The sequence below is a fragment of the Magnusiomyces paraingens genome (genome assembly GCF_902498895.1).
Source record: "Magnusiomyces paraingens strain CBS 517.90 genome assembly, contig: contig1, whole genome shotgun sequence".
NCBI lineage: Eukaryota > Fungi > Ascomycota > Dipodascomycetes > Dipodascales > Dipodascaceae > Magnusiomyces > Magnusiomyces paraingens.
Genome location: NW_022474067.1, coordinates 637,276 through 659,676, shown reverse-complemented (window position 1 = coordinate 659,676; position 22,401 = coordinate 637,276). Strand labels below are relative to the sequence as shown.

Here is a 22,401-nt window from a genome sequence, read left to right as displayed (position 1 = left end):
AGTGTAATGTCTTTTAACCTCAACAACGATAGAAATTATCATAAACTTGTAACAAGCATAACAGCCAAAGCGGCTTTAGAAGCTTGCGGTAGAATGCAAACCCCAGAAAAATTTGGGACACCCAGGGACTAGAAGAAAATTTCTTTTTCTAGACGTAGAACGCCTACAAAAGTGGTACTCAAAAACTGCCCACTTTAAAAAAAAAAAGTTATCAGAAGCAAAATGAGCCGATTAATAATGGGATAAATTTACTATTGAATAAAAAAAACACCAATTTTTTTATAAAAATTTAGATTGTTGTTAATACTTGGAACCGCAAATTTGTCCGTATAAAGAAAGTAGAACTTAATTTATGAACTTGATTATTTAAGATTGGTAGTGATTAATAGAAAACTTCAAAATGACGAATAATGTCAAATAATGCCAAATAAAAGAGTTCTTAAGATATTGTGTTAAATCCAAGTTTTGGACCTATATATTAATATATATGATGATTAAATTTTAAAGTGTGGAGACATAATTATGTAAACTGATTAATGAGACATTAATTCCGTATGAAGTTGTAATCTCTATCATTATATGGCTCTCCCTATTTTTTTTTGTCATTCACATGTCATTTACAAAAAAAAAAAATATTAATAATATTAATAATAATTGAAAAGTCTCGTTTTTTTTACACTGAAAATATATTTTTCGACTACATTTAAATAATTTTTTTTTGTTTTTTCTTTAGCTGGAAAAAAGAAATGCTATTCTAAAAGATCAAAATAAAAATCATTTAAGGAAATAATGGACTTGCACTAATGACATAAACGTATGATTTTTGAACACTTTATTGGTTTGCAATAACATAGTTGGTTGATAAATAAGACATGTTTTATCAAGCTCTGGGAATCAGTAAAATATTATATAAATGTTTATTCAATATTTTCTAATAGCCTCCTTTAAAGTAAATTCGCTAGCTAAAAAAGTACTTCAAATATATTACCTTTCCTATTTTATTTAATTTAGTCAAAAAATTTCTAAATAATTTTTTACTATATCTTGATATAGTTAATTTTTTTTCTTTTTTGATCAGACACTTAATAATTATCGGCTACAGCCTTATAAGATTGTAAACGAAACCAAAATTTTAAATCTTTAATGACAATACTTTAAAGGTCGAACAACTGATTTATTCACTCAATTTAACTACAAAAACGTGTAGTGAATCTTAGTAAACATATTTTCTTCTTCTTCTTTTTGCTATTTTTTTTTTTCATCCCAAGCATTGGGTTCTTTTCTCTTTGCATTAATCTTAGCCAAAAGATTAGCAAAAGATCTACAGGGTCCTAAAAACCTGAAGATCCATCACAAAAAAAAAAATCTTTTAAAATATATTTGTTTTTCATAATTACTGGCAGATTATTTTTTTAAAGAAATGATTTTTATTTTAAGTGTTAATACTGTCAAATGATTGATGACATTTTAAACTAGGTCCTGGTGTTCAATGGTCTAGCTTTAACATATCAGACTTTCAATATTTGGACTCATTAGTAATCAATTTTCATATCAAGGTCAGGTCTAGACTTTAAATTTTATTTGACAGAGCAGCCAACCTTTAAATAAAATGACGTATTGGATAAAAGAAAACTTTAGAAAAGAACCAATATTATCTTAATTATTCTTTTGAAGCTACAAGTCATATATATATATTATGGCAGAACTCGCCTAACCGCCGATCTCAAAGTAATTCATAAACGTCATTATAACTCTGTATTGGGATGATTTTATGCAAAAGGATTTTATCGGCTAAAGTTGTCAAAACCCCAATATTTGATTAAACTTTAGTTCAAAAATATTGTGTTGTCACAAGAAATCGTCTCATTTGAAGCAGTTTATCGTTAGAAATTAGTATTAACAGTAATGAACTTTAGATTATTTATTTTGGAAAGGTTAACAGCATTGGTTTTTTTTATTGAAATCTTTGGAAAAGCTTTTTTTAGAATCTAAAACTATGTTGCTCCACATAATTTACAAGCACGTTCTTAAGCAAGTGTTGAAAAAGATTTAAGTTCATTTGAGGATTAATACATGAAAGATAATTGTAAAAAAAAATTGATTCAGTAATGTTCTAAATGCCCTAACAGAATAATAGTTTACCAAAATACTTGATCAAAGAAAATCAATTAAATAATTCTGCATATTGGTGATACTGATATTTTCTATTAAGTTGGGAATAGCATGTGCATTTATTTAATTGCCATTTACATAAATAATACCCAGTACCTTTTTGCATCTAAGAATGAGTTGGAATTCAACATGGACTTTTTTGTTCTTTGTAATCAAATAAAAAAAGATCTTTTGGGTTTTTTAGCAGAAATGAGTATTTAACTAAATTATATAAATGGAAATTTCTTATGCTCATCTAAAGTTTTTGTGATTTACTTTTTTATTACTGTTAATTGAGTCATGTTGGCGGGTCTTGGAACCAAACCGTTGAAAAGTCAGCACTTTTTTTTCGCTTTGGGAAAATGATATCTGATTCTTTTTGTATGCTAATATTAGAAATATTATTGTACTATCCGTTACAAAATACCTAACTTGAACTTAAAAGCTACATTCCTTTAAGGCACCTTTACAATCTAGTAAATAAAGTTATTTTACTTCAATTTTAAGATTATTTTTATATTACTAATTATTTTTTATTAAATTAGTATATTAGCTTATGTCGTTAAAGGTTATTATTAAACAAGGAAAAGCAATAGGCTTTATTTGCTTAAAAAAATATTGTTGGCTAAACTAGAAAGAGAATGTGACAAATGATTAATGATCACTTGAAAGTATTCAAAAAGATTTAACAAAAATTAACCAAGATTGGTAATTAATTAAAAGATTTTGGCGTTTGATTAACAAATTTATAAACCTGTTGTATTTAAAAATCAATTACTATTATTACTAACGTTGAACATAACCGGTACATTATAAGATGTATATTAATTTCATTTGTAAACATTTTAAATGATTTAAAATGAAAATAATTGTTTTTATCTTACTTCTATTTTATGCTTATTTCTTAGACGGGGTCCATACAATTTTTTTTTTTTGATTTAACTGATTGAAATCTTTGATTTTCACTCTTTTTCTTGCATGAAATTGTTCTAGTGTTATTAATCAAAAAAAATATCAATTTTGCTTTTTTAGAACATGGATTCATTAGCTGTGGAAACTGTGACAATGCCCTGGGTATGTCTGGAAGCTTTGCCGATCTTCACTTTGTAACATTTACGTTTCAGCTTAATGCAGTTTTTATACTCCATTGAATCACCTAACATTCAGAAATGTAAGAAAAAGATATTGAATTTAAAGAAAGCTGTAATCAATCTATATTTAGATGTTCAATTTTCCTGCAGCATTTGTCTTTTGTTTTAAGAGCAATAGAGATATTTTTCCTTATTTTAAGTGCCGTTTAAATTTGGTATTTTATAATAGAGCTGAATGTTTTTTTTTCTTCAACAAATGCATGGACGAGATCTACATATTCATTTCTCTTTTTCAGTCAACTTAACTTATATGTAAAATACAATTTTTGAGATCCAGCATGCTCTTTCTTGAAGATTGAAGAAAAAAAAGTACCTCTCTCCCCAAGAATTATAAAGTTGAACAACATTTACTTTTTTTGAGCCTTTTTGATAAGGAATTAATTTCCACATGATTACCAAAGTATTTGTGAAATTAAAGAAATAATTATTTAAAAAAATAAATAATGAAATAACAATTTTTTTTCTTTTTTAAATGCTTGCTATACAAATACATCAAACGTAGTGTTAACACATAGTTACCATATAGGATTTATGTTTTCTTTGTGATATTTAAAAAATATTCTTTGAAATTCAGTTGAATATTCATCTAGTGACTAATATTAGTGCAATCATCAATTAATTGATGATAGTATTCTAATTTTATGGGCAGAAAGTTGTAAAAAACCAAAAAGTAAAGTATTCAATTTGGCCTGTTTATTTCTCTAATTAGTGCATTCCGGAACAATAGTATATAAAGCTCAGCAGATAAAATAGCATATATTTTTAGAAACTGAGTTTTTAAAGTCTTAAAAATAAGGAATTTATCAGTTCAAGGTTTATTCTTTTGGATTAATTAGTTTAGTAATATGATCTAAGGCTCAGCTTCTTAGCTCAAATGTTTAAAAAGTAAATGTAAAAGAAGAAATGAGCTAGGTTTTTAATAATAACTGTATGTCCTTAATATTTACATTGTAAGTATTTTAAGGTGAGTATACAATGAATATTCTATTTTATTGTTGACGGTTAGAAGCTGGTAAAAGGATTGAAACAAAAGATCGACAATAATCTTTGTTTACCCCCCTTGACATTAAAAGAACCTTCTTCTTTCTAACATTCAGGCATTTCAAGCAGATTATAATTCCACCGTCATATGGTCATCTTTATTTTTTTTTATTTTTTTATTGATATTAATAAAAATTTTGAAGTTTAGATTTGTTTTTATTTGAAATCAAGAAAAATAACGTTTCTCCATTATAGTTTTTGTATGGAATGATTTTTGTATTGAATAGGAACACAAATTTGACCAATCTACGAAATTTCTAAGTCTATTTAATTTTAGCAAATAAATGGAGATTTCATTTCATGGAAATCATATATTTTTTTCCTTTAGGGTAATAACGGAGAAGCCATGATTTTCATTTTGTTTTTTTTATCTAATGGTTTATTTTTAAAAGAATAAGGGAAAAAGACACAGTTAACTGTTTCCTTGCTAACGTTAGAAGATAGCCAAACGTTTGAGTCAACTCGGCAGATCCTTACCTTTAAAAGGGTACCCCGATCATTTGTTTGACTTTGGTGAATGGCTATCAAACTAGCTAAGAATTAGTCAAACTCTCCACTCGAAGAACTGTTATAACACCAGTGAGAAAAACGCAACTGTCGTTAATTAGCAACTGTTTTTCTTCATCACTATTTCAGTCTACATACAAATTAAATATTAACAATAAATAAAAAAATTTCAGCCTTATTTGAGTCAAAGCTAGAAAGAAACAAGATACAATTAAATCTAGGCTCTTTTTTATTGTCACGAGATGCATTGAAGTACTGATATTAATATGGTAAGTTAGAAATGACGAATGGTTTAGAATAAACGGCATTATTTTATAAAAAAAAAATAGAAATAATATAGTTTTGGCCGGATACTTGCTATGCCAGTGCCTTTTCCTCTCCATGAAAATAACTCAGAAATCAATTGTATCAAAATGCCGTGCTAATGAGATAGTTTTTAATAACTTCCTTCACAGGTTTTTAGTAATTGCATTTCGAAAAAAAAAAAAAAAAAAAAAAAAAAAGGCATCGGCAAATGAGGCTTTTGTTTTTTTCTTTTTTTACATTCTTATGATAGAATTAAAAGGCATTCACTGGATAAATAATAAAATATCAAATTCAAAATATGGCTGTTAAAGATTTTTTTAGTCAGTTAAAAGAGTATTGGATGTTGTCAAGATAGTCTATAACCATTTTCTTTTTTTTTTTTTTTATGGTGATCAGGATCAATACTGTTATTATTAAATCTATTTTGTTTTAAACTATTTTCTTCCTCTTCATTTACTCTAAATCATTAACGTCAATATCCTCATCTTCTTCGTCACTGCTATCATAATCATCAGAAGAAATCGATTCAGGAAGAGATTTGAGATTATCAGTCACAGTAGGGGCAAGTTCTGGGTCAACAAGATCAGGCTCCTCAGTGACAAGTTTAAGCAGTGTTTCCCAAGCATCCCGAGCACGGACAGCATTTTTATTTGCCTCTCTAATCAATCTATTGTGTTCATCTGGAGAAGATGCAGCATTTGCTTCCTCCATAAGTTTCTTGTAAAGCTCAGCACGAGCAAGACCGTGAAGATAGTAACTTTCGGCGACTTGGTCGTCCAAGCGCTGAATTTCGGCAGTTATCTCAACAACATTGCGGAAAAGAGTGACTTCCATGGAGTTTTGTGCTAATCGAATAAGAGAGGGAATTAGTTGTTGCTGTTGCTCTTGTATCCGTAAAGCAGAGGGGGTATTAGAGAATTGTTGGTGATATAAATCCCAAGATTTAGAAAGAGCGCTTTTAGCGTCATCGTTACGTTGCTGACTGATACGAATAGACCCCATGACGTTCCAGTTTTCAGGGTTTGCAGAATCCACAAACATTGCTTGTGTTATGAGGTTATCGCAACTGGCCTCGGCTTCAGGTTCCATGCTATAAATATTTGTTAATAACCAAGATCTTATTATTATTATTTTTTTTTTCCAGTTTTCTTGCTAATTTTTGTGATGCACATACCACAAGTCAGTCATCCAAATCTCAATTATGCCACAGTACGCGTCACAAAGTTTCTTTTTCTTAAAAATGATGTCGGGATTTTCTATGCTTGTTGTAGCTTGAGAGATCTCACGTTTCAGGCCCTCGATACCTTGCTCATAGGATTTGATGCCATCTCTGCTGCCCAGAATTTGGCCCAGCCATAAGAACTTTTCAATTCCTCCAAGTCCGCCAGAGGGGTCAGCATTAGCAGCGACTTGAAGAAGAGGGTATGCTTCTGGGGTGTTTCCTTGATCTAAAAAGGCTTCACCAGCCAGTTGTATAGTTTCGAGAAGAAGGCCGTTTGAGCTTGCACTGGCAAAGCCGTCGAGAGCTTCTTGCTCTTTGAGGATTGGAATGAGAAAGTTGAGACATGCCTCTGAGTCACTGTTATCCAAAAACTGTTTACCGTGAGCTAAAATAGCAGCGTAATCTGTTTTATTCTGTTGATTTGTCATTTTATTGTTTGTTTTATTTTGATATTTAAGAGTAAATGCGAAACTAAGAAAAGCTAATGATAGTGAAAACGCGGTCTTGAAAAAAAAAATTTTTAGGGAAAAAAAAATATATATTTTTCTAAGCAATTACCTAAAACTGCACAGCCGCATGGAAATTACAGACTCTCTATATAACAGGAGAAAAGCATTTGGACTTTTATTAAAATATGAAAAAGAATACATTTTTCAAAGAAATTGTTTCGTTTAATTCTAATTAATTAAAGATTTTTATTTATTTTTGTTTTTTTTTGTTTTTTTTTTCAAGTCAAAACGTTCATGACAAGTAAATGTTCACATGAAATCGGAATTACTTAAAGGTTTATGCTATGAGTCACATGACCCTATATTGTCTTCGTTTTTATGGCTTAATTTTTGGGCTTCTTTTTTTTTTTTTAATTTTGTACACACCCACCGAATTTTTTCCCTATTTTTTTTGGAAAGACAACACCAACAGCGTACAAGAATAATCATGATTCTGCGCCAACAACACCCTTCACATTCAATTGATTAAAGCAGAAAAAAAGAAAAAGATAATCACTGGCCACGACATAGGGAAATAAGGACTTTAAATATACCACCATGACTACTATAATGGATAGACTTCAGTCTCAAAGGCAGCCAGGTGCGCCTATTGCTACTAGAAGTTCTGTTTTAGGATCAATTTTGCCTGTTCATCAGCGCAACAATATTTCAAACAACGCCATAAACTCTACTTTACCAGTGGGGAATGCAGGAAGCGATAAGCTTAAGCTTGTTATTCGGCTTTTACCTCCCGATATAGATGAAAAATGGTTGATGGCGTTACTGAGGGGTGTTGCCAATGACGATACCTTACAGTCCTACTACTTTGTACAGGGGCACGTTTCACGCAAAAGCTTGTTAAAGCAATACAAGTTTTCATCTAAGCCGGTTGTATACTCGCGGCTTTATTTGAATATGAGGAGCCCAGCTGCAGTTGCAGCCTTGGTTAAGGAGTACCACACGTCAGTTTTGCTTTCCATAATGTTAAAGATTGAGCAGGATTTAGACGATGCCACAGATGATTTGCCTGGGTCTTCCTCACTGAAATCAGAATCAGGGTTCTCGACACCATCAGGCCAGTCCAAGCGTCATATAGTTAAGCCGATTATAGAGTATGCCCCGTTACAGTTAAAGCTCAAGGCGTCTAAGGGTCATCCGCTTGAAGGTACGATTGATACTGACGAGGATTACCTCAAGTTTGTGGATGAATGCGAAGCTGAAAAGAAGGACAAGGAGCAATCGCTTGAAGAGTCTAAAAAGGACGCTGAGGAAGATGAAGAGAAAGAAAGCAAGGAAAGTGGGGAGAATGAAAAGGTGATTAAGCTTGATCCCAAGGCTCCAACATTGGTGTCTATGGAAACATTAAAGGCAGTTAAGGCCAAGCTGGGTACATCGGCAACATTGACAGGAAATGGGGTGGAAGAAGCACCATCACCACCACCACCATCAGCCAAGTCAAAGGGGGGTAAGAAATCCAAAAATAAGGATTCAGGAGATGGGAAAAATAAAGGCTCGAATGAGGAGCAGCCCAAGAAGAAGAAGATTTTGGAACGACCGTCAAGTGCAAAGAGAGGGAATAACAATGGCAGTGGTGGCAATAATAAAAACAACAACAGCAATAATAATAATGATAATAATAATAATAATAATAATAGTAACGGGAATAAGGAAAAGGAGAAGGGAGAGGCATCGGCTAATGGTGAGCCGAGTATACCTAAGGATCCTGCATCGCAACAACAGCAGCAGTTGAAGGATGATGGGAAGAAGAAACGTCGACGACGTGGTAAGGGGAAGAAGGAAGAGGATGGAGGATCAGGATCAGGATTAGGATCAACAGGAGCCAATGGAGCAGACACGGGTAAGCCTGAAGGTGAGAATGATGGGACAAGCAAGAACAGAAGCAAGCAGCAGCAGCAGCAGCAGCAGCAGCAGCAAGGCGGTGGTGGTGGAAGTAATAAGAGCAAGAAGACCGATGAGAAGACAAGTAGTGGTGGTGTGAATGCTGGTGCGTCATTTTCAGGGGATGGGGTGTCCAAGAAGACGGTAGATGGAGTGGCTGGTATGATGGAGAAACCTGTTGCACTGCCTAAAGGGCCGGCCTCGATCAGCAGTGGTGGGAACAACAACAATAATAGCAATAATGCTCACAATAATGTTCACAGTAATGTTCACAGTAATGCTCACAATAATGCTAATAATGGAGGCGGGGGATTGAATGCAGGAGACAAGAAAAAACGACGAAGTCGGAATCGCAAGGAGAAGAAGGAAGGAGATGGAGAGCCAGGGGGAGGTGGATCGAATGGACGGAATGATTATGCGGCTTCTGGTTTGTCATTGCCTTCATCTAGAGCAGCAGCAGCAGCAGCCGCAACAGCATCATCATCATCATCAAACGTGGGGGATTTACATGTAGTACCTTTACCTGTTTCCACTCCAAATGCTCCAGGATCCAAGCATGATGGACCTCGTCGGGGGCCTCGCGAACGTGGAATGACGAGAGATAAGGGAGCTTTTTCTTCTTCTTCTTCTTCTTCTCCTTCGTTTTCTTCTACAGTTATAGCTACAGGGTCTGTTGGACCATCAGGGTTGGTAATTCCAAGCGGTCCCGGAGGAGGAGGCAATGGCAATGGCAATGGCAATAATAATGGCAATAATAATGGCAAAAGCAATGGCAAGTTCCGTGTCAGTAGCCGGTCTAGTGGGCCCAATAACGGTGGAGGAGCCAAAGAAGGCAATGGTCCACGTGCTTCTAATCGCCCACGGGGGCCACGAAGAAATGGCAGTGATGGTGGGCCAGGCAACAATGGCAATGGCAATGGCAATGGCAATACTAATACTAATACTAATACTAATACTAATACCAATGTCAATGGCAATACCAATGGCAATGCCAACAGCAGCAGCAGCAGCAGCAGCAGCATTAGTGGCAGCACAAAGGCATCGAATTAGTGCGTTGTTTTGATGCACGCGAGCATTTGGAAGTGCAATGATGGGTTGTAAAAGAATTGAATTATATATATATATTTAGTGTGCTTATAATAATAATATTATTATTATCATTATTATTATTAAAATATTAAAATATGTGAGATATCAATATTGAATAAGAAAGATTGCAGAATATTTTAATATTTTTTTATTATAAAATAAAAAATAATAAAAAAAATAATAATAAAAATATTATTAAACGTATAATTACGTATATAAAGCGGATTCGCATTTACATTGCCAGCTCAGCAAAAGCAATGTTGTTTGATGAGTATATAGATATACTCCACAAACCAGTGAAACATAGTTTGTTTCCCCAGGAATTTTTTTTTTTTTTTTTTTTTCCTCCTTTAAATAATGATAAGAGGGGGAAAAAATAAAAATAAAAATAAAAGAGAAACATTTTAATTTTAATTTTTTTTTTTTTTGTACCTATTGAAGTTTTTTTTTTTTTTTTAATTTTAATATTGATTTTACTAATAAACAAATGCATATATATATTATACTTGTTACTTGGTGATTTCAATGTTTGATTTTTTCTGTTACGAGTAAAAAAAAAAAAAAAAAAAAGTCAACCTGAATTTTTTGAAATAATAATTAATTAATTAATTAATTAATTAGGGAAAAAGAAGAAATTTAATGAATGACAAAAAAAAAAAAAAAATTGATGTTACATAAATAAATAAATAAAAAAGTAGGAACGGCTGAAACTTATGAGCCGCACTGTTAGTTAGTCAGCCATCCATCCATCTATCCAGACGGAAAGAAAGACAATTATTTATATAATAAATACAAATATATAAATATAAATATAATATAATATAAATGACATGTATATAAACTATATAAAAGGATACTTTAGAATGAATATATCCTTATACTACACTTAAAAACTTAATCATGATGTTCTGTTTATTCCCAAGTCAATGGCATTTTGCAAATGAGTTTTTTTTTTTTTTTTTTTAAAAAAAAAAAACAAACACATGTGTTAGAAAAGCTGTGGTGATTGGTTTGAGGCTTCCCCGAATGCAAAGGCCTCACGCGAGAAAGTAGAAGAAGCCCAAAAAAAAAAAAAAATTAATAATAATAATAATAATAATAATAATAATAATAATATATTCTCAGGCCAGACTCACACAAACAAACAAATAGGCAGACAGACAGTGTGTGTATTTTTTTTTTCTTTTTTTTTTTTTTCAATGGGCTAGGCAGTAAAAAAATAAAAAATTTAAACAGCAGCCATGTCATATTTTTTTTTTTTTTTACTTTACTTTACTTTACTTAAAGCTTTGGTTGTAGCAGAAAGGTGTGTCGCGTGGCCTTAGTTATGTGAGGTTTTTGTAGGTATCAAAACGTAAGAATGAGATATATATATATATAATATAAATAAATATTAGAGAGAGAAGGGATGGAAAAAAAATTATATATATAAATATATAAATATATAAATATATAAATATAAATATAAAAACTACAAATTTCCTTCAATTTTTTTTTTTTTATTTTGTTAAAATTTTAATAAATATATTTCTATTCAATATATTTATAAAAAAAAAAAAAAAATTTTAAAGCTTAGAAAGTACATCATCATTTATTGGTCTTTCAATTCCAATATATTTCCTAGCTTTAAAAATATATTACTACACCCTATATATATACTCACAAAACATCATCACTTTTTTTTTTTTTTTCTTATTCTTCTTCTTCTTCTTTTTCTCCCTCTCCAATTCATCTTTTTTCTTTTCTTTCTTTCTTTTTTTTTCTCTCTCTCTCTTTTTTTTTTTTTTTATTCAATCAAAATCAACCACTAATGTATTGCATCCCACCTTGGGTCCCTACATTGGACTTGTGTCTTTCTCAGGCTCCTCGACCTCATACTTTTACCTTTTGTACCATTTCGAAAAATGGCATGCCCCGTGCACGAACATGTGTATTTCGATCATGGCTATTTAATGACAAATCAACCGGTGTTTTGCTTTTTACTACAGATTTACGCTCAGGGAAAATTGACGATCTCCAGTTTAGTGATGGCAAGTTTGAAGCTTGCTTCTATTTCCATAAGGGTTCCATTGAAGCAAATACACAAAATAATTTATCCTCATCATCTTCTTCTTCTTCTTCTTCTTCTTCTTCTTCTTCTTCTTCTTCTTCATCATCATCATCATCTATCTCTAGCGTACCTTCAACCCCTAGATCTTCATCAATTCAAATTAGACTCTCTGGCTTTGCTCAGCCTTTAATGCCTGCGCGCAATTTTTACCCAAATTTATATATTCCCTCTGAACAACCTTCTCCTTATAATATGGCTAGTTTTCAAACACCAAACTCGCCATCTGTATCATCAATGGCTACTGCCTTGTATAATTCCCCCCCACAGGAAAGTGTCGATGTTGACAATAATAATAATAATAATAAAAAGTCACACGAGCAACTTGAACAACAACAACAACAACAACAGTCACAACAGTCACAGCAGCCACAAGATTCTGCTAATGTTGCCGCTAATGCTACTACCATAAACATCTCACAACAACAATTAGCTGCTCTCAAGGGAAATGCAATCTATCCCATTTACTCACCAAGCTATCTCGAACGATACAGAGCTCAATATGCTCATGATTTTCAATCCAATGCCTACCACAAGAATTACATCAACATGACTAGCCCACAAGCTGCTGTAGATCAAGATACAAATATGGATGAAGATTCAACCCCACCCCCTCCCACACATGTAGAATGGGACGAAGAATACACCCGTGTTTGGAAAATGATGAGCAGATATGGAAAAGCATCGTTTCGACGACCATGTCCAGGTAGTGAGTTAGATGACGAAAGCCGGCGGAAACTAGACAAGCTTTCACGTGGAGTTGATGGAGCAAGTGATGATGCAGGTAAAGACCAGTTTGTAGTTCTGGCCATGTTTGTCAACTCTTCAGATGTCTTTTACGATAGCCTCAATCGTCGCTCTAAGTCATATCGAATCGAAGATGATGAGTGGATTGAAACAGAAGTTTGTCCATGATGATGACTATTATGATGATGATGATGATGATGATGATGATGATAATGATGATAATGAGAATAATACAAAAAAAAAAAAAATTAATGTCTTTGGTGTTTATTTATGAGCTTGTTTACGTTTAACTTTTTTTTCTTTTTCTTTTTCTTTTTTTTTTTAGATATTTTAGATGTCGATCTCTTTCTTCTTTTTTTTTTTTTTTTTTTCCTCTTCTTCTTAATCTACATAAAATAATTAATCGTAATAATAATTTGTCTAAATCTAAAATAAAAAAAAACCTACAATCTTAGATCATGGAAAGTCTATCAACGTTGGGGAAGGTTTTTTCTATATGACTTGTCTTGTATTTTTACACGTACATTTTTTTATTTTTTTATTTTTTTATTTTTTTATTTTTTTTTTCCTTTTCATCAATTTGAAATTTTCAAATTTTGTTTTTTTTTTTGTTTTTTAAAAAAAAAAAAAATTTTTTTTTTGTTTTTGTTTCCATTCGGAAATAGTTTTTCCATGTCTAAAGATACTCGGAATGAATAGAAACAAAAAAATAAATAAATATAATAATCATATACTTTAAGTAACTTCCCTTTTTAGACCAAAATGAAATGAAATGAAAAAAAAAAAAAAAAAAAAAAAAAACTATCAAAACAAGGCCTTACTGATCCCTCTTCTACCCCTTTGGTCTTCCACTCACTCTATATCCTTTTCTACTCTTTAAAAATCATTCACATTGATAGTAAGTGTGTAAGTGTGTATATATGTTTTACGTTTATATTTAAGTTTTCTCATGTATCAGCATCATCATCATCATCCTCAGCATACTTCCCGTTTAACATGCTCAACTGGAATGATTCCCATTAAACTCAGAAAAACATCAGATCGACTCGAGTGTAGACAAATGTAGTGTATCCGATCTGGCATTGTTGATGTGTTGTCATTATTATAATAATGGTTGCAAATAGATGTTCCAATTCGTTATTGTAATAAATAAATAAATAAAAAAAAAATTTGTTGTTAAAATGCAATGAATAAATAAAATTAAAAATTAAAAATGAAAATGAAAATTTCTATTCTATTCTATTCTTTTTTTTTAATAATATCATATAATACTTAAATAGCGTCCATAAAATAATACATATTTAATTACATATATACACGTGATTAATTACAGAATTAAATGTAACAAATTTGTCTCTATATGTGTCTGTCTATGTGTCTGTCTGTCTTTTTTTTTTTTTTTTTTTTTTTTTTTCTCTCTCTCTCCACCAAAAAAAAAAGAAACCAGCAAATATCGCGAAATTGGCCTTTTTTTTTTTTTTTTTTTTTTTCCCCCTACTCAATCAAAATCATACTAAATTAAACGCGATTTTATTTTATTTTATTTTTTGATATACCCACAAGAACAACTGCGCTTGTTTCTTTCTAGATAGCAGCTTAACTGCCATCAATTACCACTTTTAATCACATTTAATACCCTTTTCATTTCCCCTGTTTTTATTTATTTTTAAAATCCTTCATTTAAAGCAGGGACATGCGTGAACTCTTGACAAATCAACCTATTTTATAATTTGTCAAAAAAAAAAAATATATATATATATATATTTATTTTAAAGGCATCATCAATCAAGTAACCAAAAAAACAAAAAAAAAAAAGTTTCTATGAAGAGTCATTTGATTTTGTTATGACAGACTCTCTTGTTACTTACTTATCGGCTCATATACCTCTTGATTCTTCATATCCTTCAATTCCGGGCCTCTTTTTTTGCGCAGATCACAGCCTACCCCAACGCGTCTTGCCCCTAACTGCCGCCACCAACACACTACTACCAATACTACTACCATCACCATCACCATCACCACCACCACTCCCATCACTATTCTATTCAACCCTTCCCACCACAATATATCTTCATAATGGACCACAGAAGTCGTTCTTATTCTTCACACAATAATAGTAAATACTATTCTACTCTGACAAATTCACAAGGGTACTCTCAACAGTATATTACAGGTGCCTCACAGCCGCCAAGCTCTGGTTCTGCCAGTTCATCTTCAGGCGACCACAACGGAATGCCATCAAACCCATACTCAGATAATCCATCATCTTCTTCATCACAGCACCACCACCAGCACCAGAACCATCACCATAATCATCTTCTTCCTCAACAGCAAAGATACCTTCATCCTCATTCACGATCTCGTCCCCAACAACAACAACAGCAGCATCAACAGCAGCATCAACAGCAGCATCAACAGCAGCATCAACAGCAGCATCAACAGCAGCATCAACAGCAGCAGCAACAACAACAGCTTGGGTCATCATACTCCAGAAGCCAGTCTCCCTCATATCACTACACAAATACTTCTCACCAACGGTACTCTGCTTCCGGTAGTAATAGTGGCAATATTGGAGTTGGAAGCTCTCAATCAAGTGCTACATCATCCCATAATATAGCACAAAAGAGCTCTCAGTACTGGTTTCGACGGAATAGCAGTAGTAGTGGTAGCAGCAGCAGCAATGGCACTGGCGCTAGCAATAACAGCAGCGGCCTAGGCACTAGTGGAGGTGGATCCAATGGTTTGGCTGGCGGTAATCAAGGAATACCGTCATCTTTAAATAAACACTCTACAAAACAAAACCTGTTGAACAACTCATCCAGCAGCGGTAATGGAGGAGGAGGAGGAGGGGGAGGAGGAGGTGGTGGTGGTGGCCGGGCTTTTGTCTCCAATAAATCTCATCGCCACTATCATTTTAAAAACTCTTACCATGCAAGTAGTAATGGCAACAGCTCCGGTGGCAACAACAGTAGCAACACCAATAGTGGCAACACCAACAACAACAACAACAACAACAACAACAATAATCATCATCGCTACTATATCAGCCATTCTAAACGTGGTGGAAACAACTTTTCCAAAGATTATAATCGGCCCCTCCCGAAATCGCAGCAGCAGCAGCAGCAGCAACAGCAACAACAACAACAACAACAACAGTTTTTCCCAGTTTACGATGATCAGGTTCCAGATGACGAAGCTTTAACCGTGGACTACAACAAGGAGCTTCCTGAAAGTCTGACAGCACTACCTCGACAAGAAGAGAAGCTTGATGACGTATCTATCAAATATACGTCCGATGACCAAGTACTAGAACAAGCCCTTACTAAAGAGCCTAAACTTGACAAGGAAATCAACCAAAGCTCCAAGAAGGATCTTAATTCTGAATCAACGGAAAGATCTAATAAAGTACCAAAGGATGAATTTAAACAAATCAAAAAGGAACCTATTGATGAGCCTGCTGCGAGTCACTCGGAAAATCTCGTTAAGAAACCCTTTGTGGAGCCTTTAAATAACCACACTGAGGAATTTACAAAGAAACTGACTGAAAATCTTTCTGAGAAACATGTTGAAAAACAAGCTGAGGAACCGGTTGAGGAACCGGTTGAGGAACTGGCTGAGGAACCCCAACACGACCTTGTGGACGTGCCTATGGAGGACGCTCAAACAGATGAAAAACTGGATATTCTCCCTAAAATCAAAGAGGAACCATCAAAGGAGAATAAAAATTTAACACCACCAAAAACAACATCAACCAAAAAACAGCAGTCATCTTTTGACTCCCCAGAATCTTTAGACACTCTTGCAACCAGCTCTGAAAAAGAAAAAACTTTCAAAATCAAGAAAGAAGAGCCACCTACTGAACTTACTGAACCAATAATAGAAGAGGAAAAAATCAAGGTAGAACAGGAAGAATCACCCAAGCCATACATTAAAACAGAACCCACAGACTTAAACATCAAAGAAGAACTCAGCGATAGCTCTTTAAGTCCACCATTGGAATCCGATGAAGATGAGGTCATGAAACATATAGCAGTTGCCGAAAGCATTCGAAATGGAATTGAAGAATCTTCTTCTTCTGAATCACCAAGTTTGTCGTCATCACCAATATCTCCACCTTTGGAACCACCACACTCATCATCTAACTTGAAAGAGTTGTCTAAATCGCTGTCTCCACCAGCCCCTCCTCAATCCCCAGCCTTGCCACCACCCAGCAAAAACGATGATTATGAGGATGACTACGATCAAAATGATGATTTGCCGCTACCTGCTCAGGCCTCTTCACCATATGTCAGAGAAGAAGCCACCACTCCTGAACCGCCTAGCTCAATGAATGACGACGATGGAATTATCTTGTCGCCTGTGACCAAAATGCCCAAGAAGCGGCGCAGCAAAAAGACCAAAAAGGAACAACAGATCCATTACCAACTATTCAATGATCTTCCCTCTAAGACTGAAGAAGCTGAAGAGACTTTTGAGGTTCTGTTGGAGAGTATCTATACCAAGAAAAATCTTGGCAACTCTGGCCAGTTTGATGCCATGACATGCGACTGCCGACAACAGTGGGGTAAGTTTACTTTAATCTTTTTTTATTATTGCTTGATACTAACTTATTCTTAGATGGAAATCGCAATCTCGCTTGTGGCGACGACTCTGACTGTATCAATAGATTAACATCTATTGAATGTGTCAATTCTAAATGCTTTTGTGGTAAAGACTGCCGTAATCAGCGGTTCCAAAAACGCGAATATGCTAAAGTTGATGTGATCCAGACCAAGCTCAAGGGCTACGGTGTGCGAGCATTGGAAAACATTGCACAAAGTACCTTTGTTTACGAGTATGTTGGCGAGGTAATTTCTGAAGCTGGATTTCGCAAGCGTGCAGACGACTACAAGAAGGGTGGGAATCGACATTTTTACTTTATGATGTTGCAAAAGGGTGAATTCATTGATGCCACTTCCAAGGGTGGCCTTGCTCGTTTCTGCAATCACTCATGCAACCCCAACTGCTACGTTGATAAGTGGGTTGTAGGTGACAAGTTGCGCATGGGCATTTTCACTAAACGTGATATTTTAAAAGGCGAGGAAATTACGTTTGATTACAATGTTGATCGATACGGTGCAGATGCACAGCCATGCTATTGTGGAGAGCCCAGCTGCGTGGGAATTCTCGGTGGCAAGACGCAAACAGAAGCAGTCAATAAGCTGCCTCAACCCGTACTGGATGCTTTGGACATGGATGATTCTGATGAAGATACTTGGATGACAAGCAAGAAAAACCACACCAAGAAGAAGCCGCGTCTAACTGAAGATGAGCTTGATGAAGACTTTGATATTGACGAGGAAGATGATTATGAGACAAGTGCCTTGCCTACAAAGCCAGTGACGGTATACTCTGTTTCGAAGATTATGAGTTCGCTTATGCAAGCTCGTGAAGACTGGCTCGTCAATAAACTTCTTTCACGTATTGCTAACACGAGCGATACAGGGATTCATTTCCGGGTGATGCAAATGCACGGATACCAGATTTTCAACAATCTTTTAAGGGACTGGAACCTGGACGGAAAGAAGGAAAAGTACCCTCGGACGCGCATTATTTTGGAAATCATGACCAAGTGGCCGCGCAAGACCAAAAATAAGATTTCAAGTTCTAAGATTGAAGAAACGGTGAAGGATATTTCGCAGCACTGTGAAGACGAGGAAATCAAGGAGCTTGCTGACCAGCTGTTGAAGGAGTGGGCTTCACTTCAAATGGCGTACCGTATTCCTCGACGGGAAAAGAAACACGATGAGGAGCCTGAGACTGCTAATGCTACTGCTGCTGCTGCTCCATCTTCTGAGTCTGAGACCAAGAAGGAGGCAGATGCCAAGAAAGATACTGAAGCGTTGCAACAATCAAACGGCCATCATAGTTATAATAACCATCACACCCACAATCATCACCATCATCATCATACTAGTACTAACAACCAACAACAGCAGCAGCAACAGCAGCAGCAACAACAACAACAACAAACCAATAAGTTTATCAACAAAAAGAGTAACCAAGACCGGTATGCTGATTTGAATCTACCTGAAGGCCCACGCAAAACACTGTTAGCTCAACAGGCTGTGTTGTCAGATATCCTTCCACCCGGATGGCGATCTGCAGAGGCTCCTGGGGGCCGCGTTTATTACTACAACCGTGAGCTTAACATCACGCAATGGGAGCGGCCAATGCCTGTACTTACTAAGGGAGGGAATGTGATTAATCCACTGAATGGCGGGTTTTACCGCAACCCACCTGCTGGACCTGGGGTTAATCCCAATGCAAGTACTGTGGCAGGTGCTTCAGTTGTAACACCAGCAACGGTAGTTTCTAATTCTACAGCATATGGACAGTATTCTCTTGGAAGTCAGTATGGTGAAGATTACTCTGCCATGAATGGATCTGGGACACTATCTCGCCATGAGTCTGAAGTTGGGCTTGGCAGTGCTGTTAGTCTTTCACGCAACGGCTCTCGAAGTGGGTCCATGACTGCTCTTGCAGGTATATCTGGCCCTGCAGGAGCAGTAGGAGCAGTAGGAGCAGCAGCAGCAGCAGCAATTGCAGGCGGAGCCCAAGATGTACGGGCGTTAAAGAAGGCAACTGAAGAGATGACTTTGCAAAAGATTATTGAGGAGGCGTGTCAGAAGCAAAAGGAAGGTGCAGCGGCCGCAGCAGCAGCAGCAGCAGCAGCAGCAGCATTTCCATCTTCTTTGTCTTCAGCGCTCAGCCGAAGTAATAGTCATGGTGCGGATCCAATTAGCCGGAGCGGTAGTGCACTTGGGATATCTCGGAGATCGTCGTCACTTGATTTATTTGACGAGGATGATTCCGTAAGTCCTGGTTCTGAAACTTTGATTGAGATGCAATCTCGGTTATTGCAAAAGAATGTGAGTGAAGAAAAATTTTTTTTTTTTTTTTTTTCTTTTCGAGTTTACTAATTTTTTTTTTTTTTCTTTAATAGTTTGCAAAAATTGTTCCCAATATTGTTGTGCGATATGAATCTCAGATTGGACATGATAACGTGAAGCAATATTCACGGGAGATTGTTCGGATTCTTGTTGAAAAGGAACTACGTGCAAAGCCATTAAAAATTGATGTTGATTTTGGGTCTGAAAAGAAACTCAAGATTAAGACGTTTGTCAAGACATACATGGGCAAAGTTCTTGAGAAGATTAAAAAACGGCGACTTCATGACCAACGAACTGACCTTTCAAGAATGGGTGCAAGTGGAGGTACTGGGGTTAGTGGTTCTGCTACTACCACAATATTGACGACTGGAGTAGCAAGCACTAGTGCGAGTTCCGCAACAAGCACTCCAACAGAAGGTGCAACAACACAAAACGGAACACCTTCCGTAATAGTTGCACCTGTGGTGGGAGCCAGTTCTAATGTTGCTGAGGATCCAAGGTTGGCAAAGTTTCATGGTAATGGTGTTGATGAGACTAAGGCGAGTTCATTGTCTATTTCTCCTGTACCTAAAGAGCAAATATCAGCAACAACATCGACATCAACATCAATAACAGCAGCAGCAGCAGCCGAAACAGATGCAAATAAATGGATGGATATAAATCGACCTACTGCAGCTTCAATTTGGGGGAATGACTTTACGCGAGAGCAAAAGAAGAAGAAAGAAGTTGGGGAATCTGAGTTTGGTGTGGTTATTGATGAGAAGCCAGACTTGATAAGAGTGAAGAATATTGATGGAGAGGAAGAAGAGGATTTATTTGCCGAGTACCGATGGAAAAGCAAGCCCCCAATATTATCTGAGCCATGGAGGGAACCACCAGCTTTGCAATCATCTGCGGATTCTTCTACAACAGCTACTATTATTTCTGTTTCCAAGCCAATAATACGGCAGCATGAGAATTTACGGTTACCTCAGAAAAGACAATTAGGAGAGGCTATAAAGAATGACTTGCACCAGCAGGTACTTTCTTTTAAGAAGCAAAAGATTGGATTTGATTTCCGGAGACGAGGTGCGAGTGCTGGCGAAAATAGTAATATTCACAGTAATAGTGGCAGTAGCAGCAGTAGCAGCAGTAGCAGCAGTAGCAGCAGCAGCATCATAATCAGCAATGGTGGTGGTGGTGGTGGTGGTGGTGGTAATAACAATGGGCCACTTTTACGAACTCTTGGTCGGAGATTAGGTCGTCAGTCTACTGGGTCTGCACCTCGAATGATGGTTGTTGAGCCGCCGAGGTATGGTGACGATTATGCAGATGATGATGCGGAGCCACCTGCAGGAGGGTTCAAAAGTGTTGTTGAGGAATCTAGAGCATTAAGGACTGGGATTGCGATGGATAATTATGGAGAGGAGGCAATAATAGAAGATGGAGAAGGAGAAGAAGAAGAAGAAGAGGAAGAAGAAGAAAAGGAGGAGGAGGAGGAGAATAGAGATGAAGGTAATGGTAACAATGGAGGAGGAAGAAATAATGGGAATGATCGTTACTTTGGTCGCCGACGACACGGGCCGACTATATTTTCACGGCCACGACGGGGGCACCGAGGGATGGGGTCTGGTAAGAAGGGAGGATATAACCGTAACAGGGGGTTCCACAATTGGAAAGGGAAGAAGTTTTAAACAAGAATAAATAAAAAAAAATAAAAAAAAAAAAAAAAAAAAAAAAAAAAAAAAAAAAAAAAAAAAAAAAAAAAAAAAAAAAAAAGAAAAATTTGGGATAAATGAGATGATGATGAATGATGATGAATGATGATGAATGATGATGAGTTATTGTATATATAGATTATTATATATTTATTATATATTTATTATTATATAATTAAAAATATTTTATTTTATTTTAATTTTATTTTTTTTGAGTTTGAATGGAAAGAAAATCCGGGGTAAGTGGCCACCTCCGTTCTTTCCCCCCCAAAAAAAAAAAAAAAAAAAAAAAAAAAAAAAAAAAAAAAAAAAAAAAAAAAGGTCTGGGGTATTTTCCACCACCAAGAAAGTTTTTTTTTTTTAAAAAATTAAATAAAATAAAATGTTACCCTACCTGTGGCTGGTGTGATTGTGTGAGTGAGTGAGTGAGTGAGTGAGTGAGTGAGTGGGGGTATATATACATGTATTTATTTTTTTTTGTGGCGACAAACAAACAAACAAACAAACAAACAGAAAAAAAAAAAAAAAAAAAAAAAAAAAGGCGCAACGTGTAAAGTTCATTTATTATAATAATATAATTGTAATTATTACAATGGAATCAAATAGTTGAATTTTATCTTTTTTTTTTTTTTTTTTTTTTTTTTTAAGAATTAGAAGATTTTGTATTAAAAGAAATAAATAAATAAATAAAGGGAGGTAAAGATATATTATTGTGAAAAGGAGAGAGAATAGAAGTTTTGAATAGAGAAGTATTGAGTCTTGAAAGCATTAATTAAATATTGGAGATATTATGAAATATGAAATATGAAATATGAAATAGCATTGAATATATATAGACCAAAAAAAAAAAAAAAAAAAAAAAAAAAAAATGTAGTGAATAGTTACTATTGAAATATATATTTAAGACTGATGTCAAAGATTATCATTACTACTACTACTACTACTACTACTACTACTACTACTACTGTTATTATTATTAAATAGAAAGAAAAGAATTCCAAAGTTTGAGACAAATTGAAAAATAAAAACATAAAAAACATAAAATAAAATAAAAAAAATATCAT

At 34.8% G+C, this 22,401-nt stretch overlaps 4 protein-coding genes across 4 annotated transcripts; 3 read left to right on the top strand and 1 right to left on the bottom strand.

Annotated features, from left to right (window-relative positions):
- Positions 1-5,609: 5,609 nt before the first annotated feature.
- Positions 5,610-6,806, bottom strand: SAPINGB_P000219 (uncharacterized protein; the record flags this gene model as incomplete). The annotated part of the gene is made up of 2 exons (XM_031994943.1): positions 5,610-6,246; positions 6,331-6,806. 2 exons carry the CDS (start codon positions 6,804-6,806, stop codon positions 5,610-5,612), a joined length of 1,113 nt encoding a protein of 370 aa, XP_031850834.1.
- Positions 6,807-7,436: 630 nt separating this feature from the next.
- SAPINGB_P000218 (uncharacterized protein) lies at positions 7,437-9,815 on the top strand (the record flags this gene model as incomplete). The annotated part of the gene is made up of 1 exon (XM_031994942.1): positions 7,437-9,815. One exon carries the CDS (start codon positions 7,437-7,439, stop codon positions 9,813-9,815), a length of 2,379 nt encoding a protein of 792 aa, XP_031850833.1.
- A 1,849-nt stretch (positions 9,816-11,664) lies between these two features.
- On the top strand, positions 11,665-12,876 carry SAPINGB_P000217 (uncharacterized protein; the record flags this gene model as incomplete). Its single annotated transcript, XM_031994941.1, has 1 exon — positions 11,665-12,876. One exon carries the CDS (start codon positions 11,665-11,667, stop codon positions 12,874-12,876), a length of 1,212 nt encoding a protein of 403 aa, XP_031850832.1.
- Positions 12,877-14,784: 1,908 nt separating this feature from the next.
- Positions 14,785-21,313, top strand: SAPINGB_P000216 (uncharacterized protein; the record flags this gene model as incomplete). Its single annotated transcript, XM_031994940.1, has 3 exons — positions 14,785-17,272; positions 17,326-19,619; positions 19,694-21,313. The coding sequence occupies 3 exons, from the start codon at positions 14,785-14,787 to the stop codon at positions 21,311-21,313; spliced, it is 6,402 nt and encodes a 2,133-aa protein (XP_031850831.1).
- Positions 21,314-22,401: the final 1,088 nt, after the last annotated feature.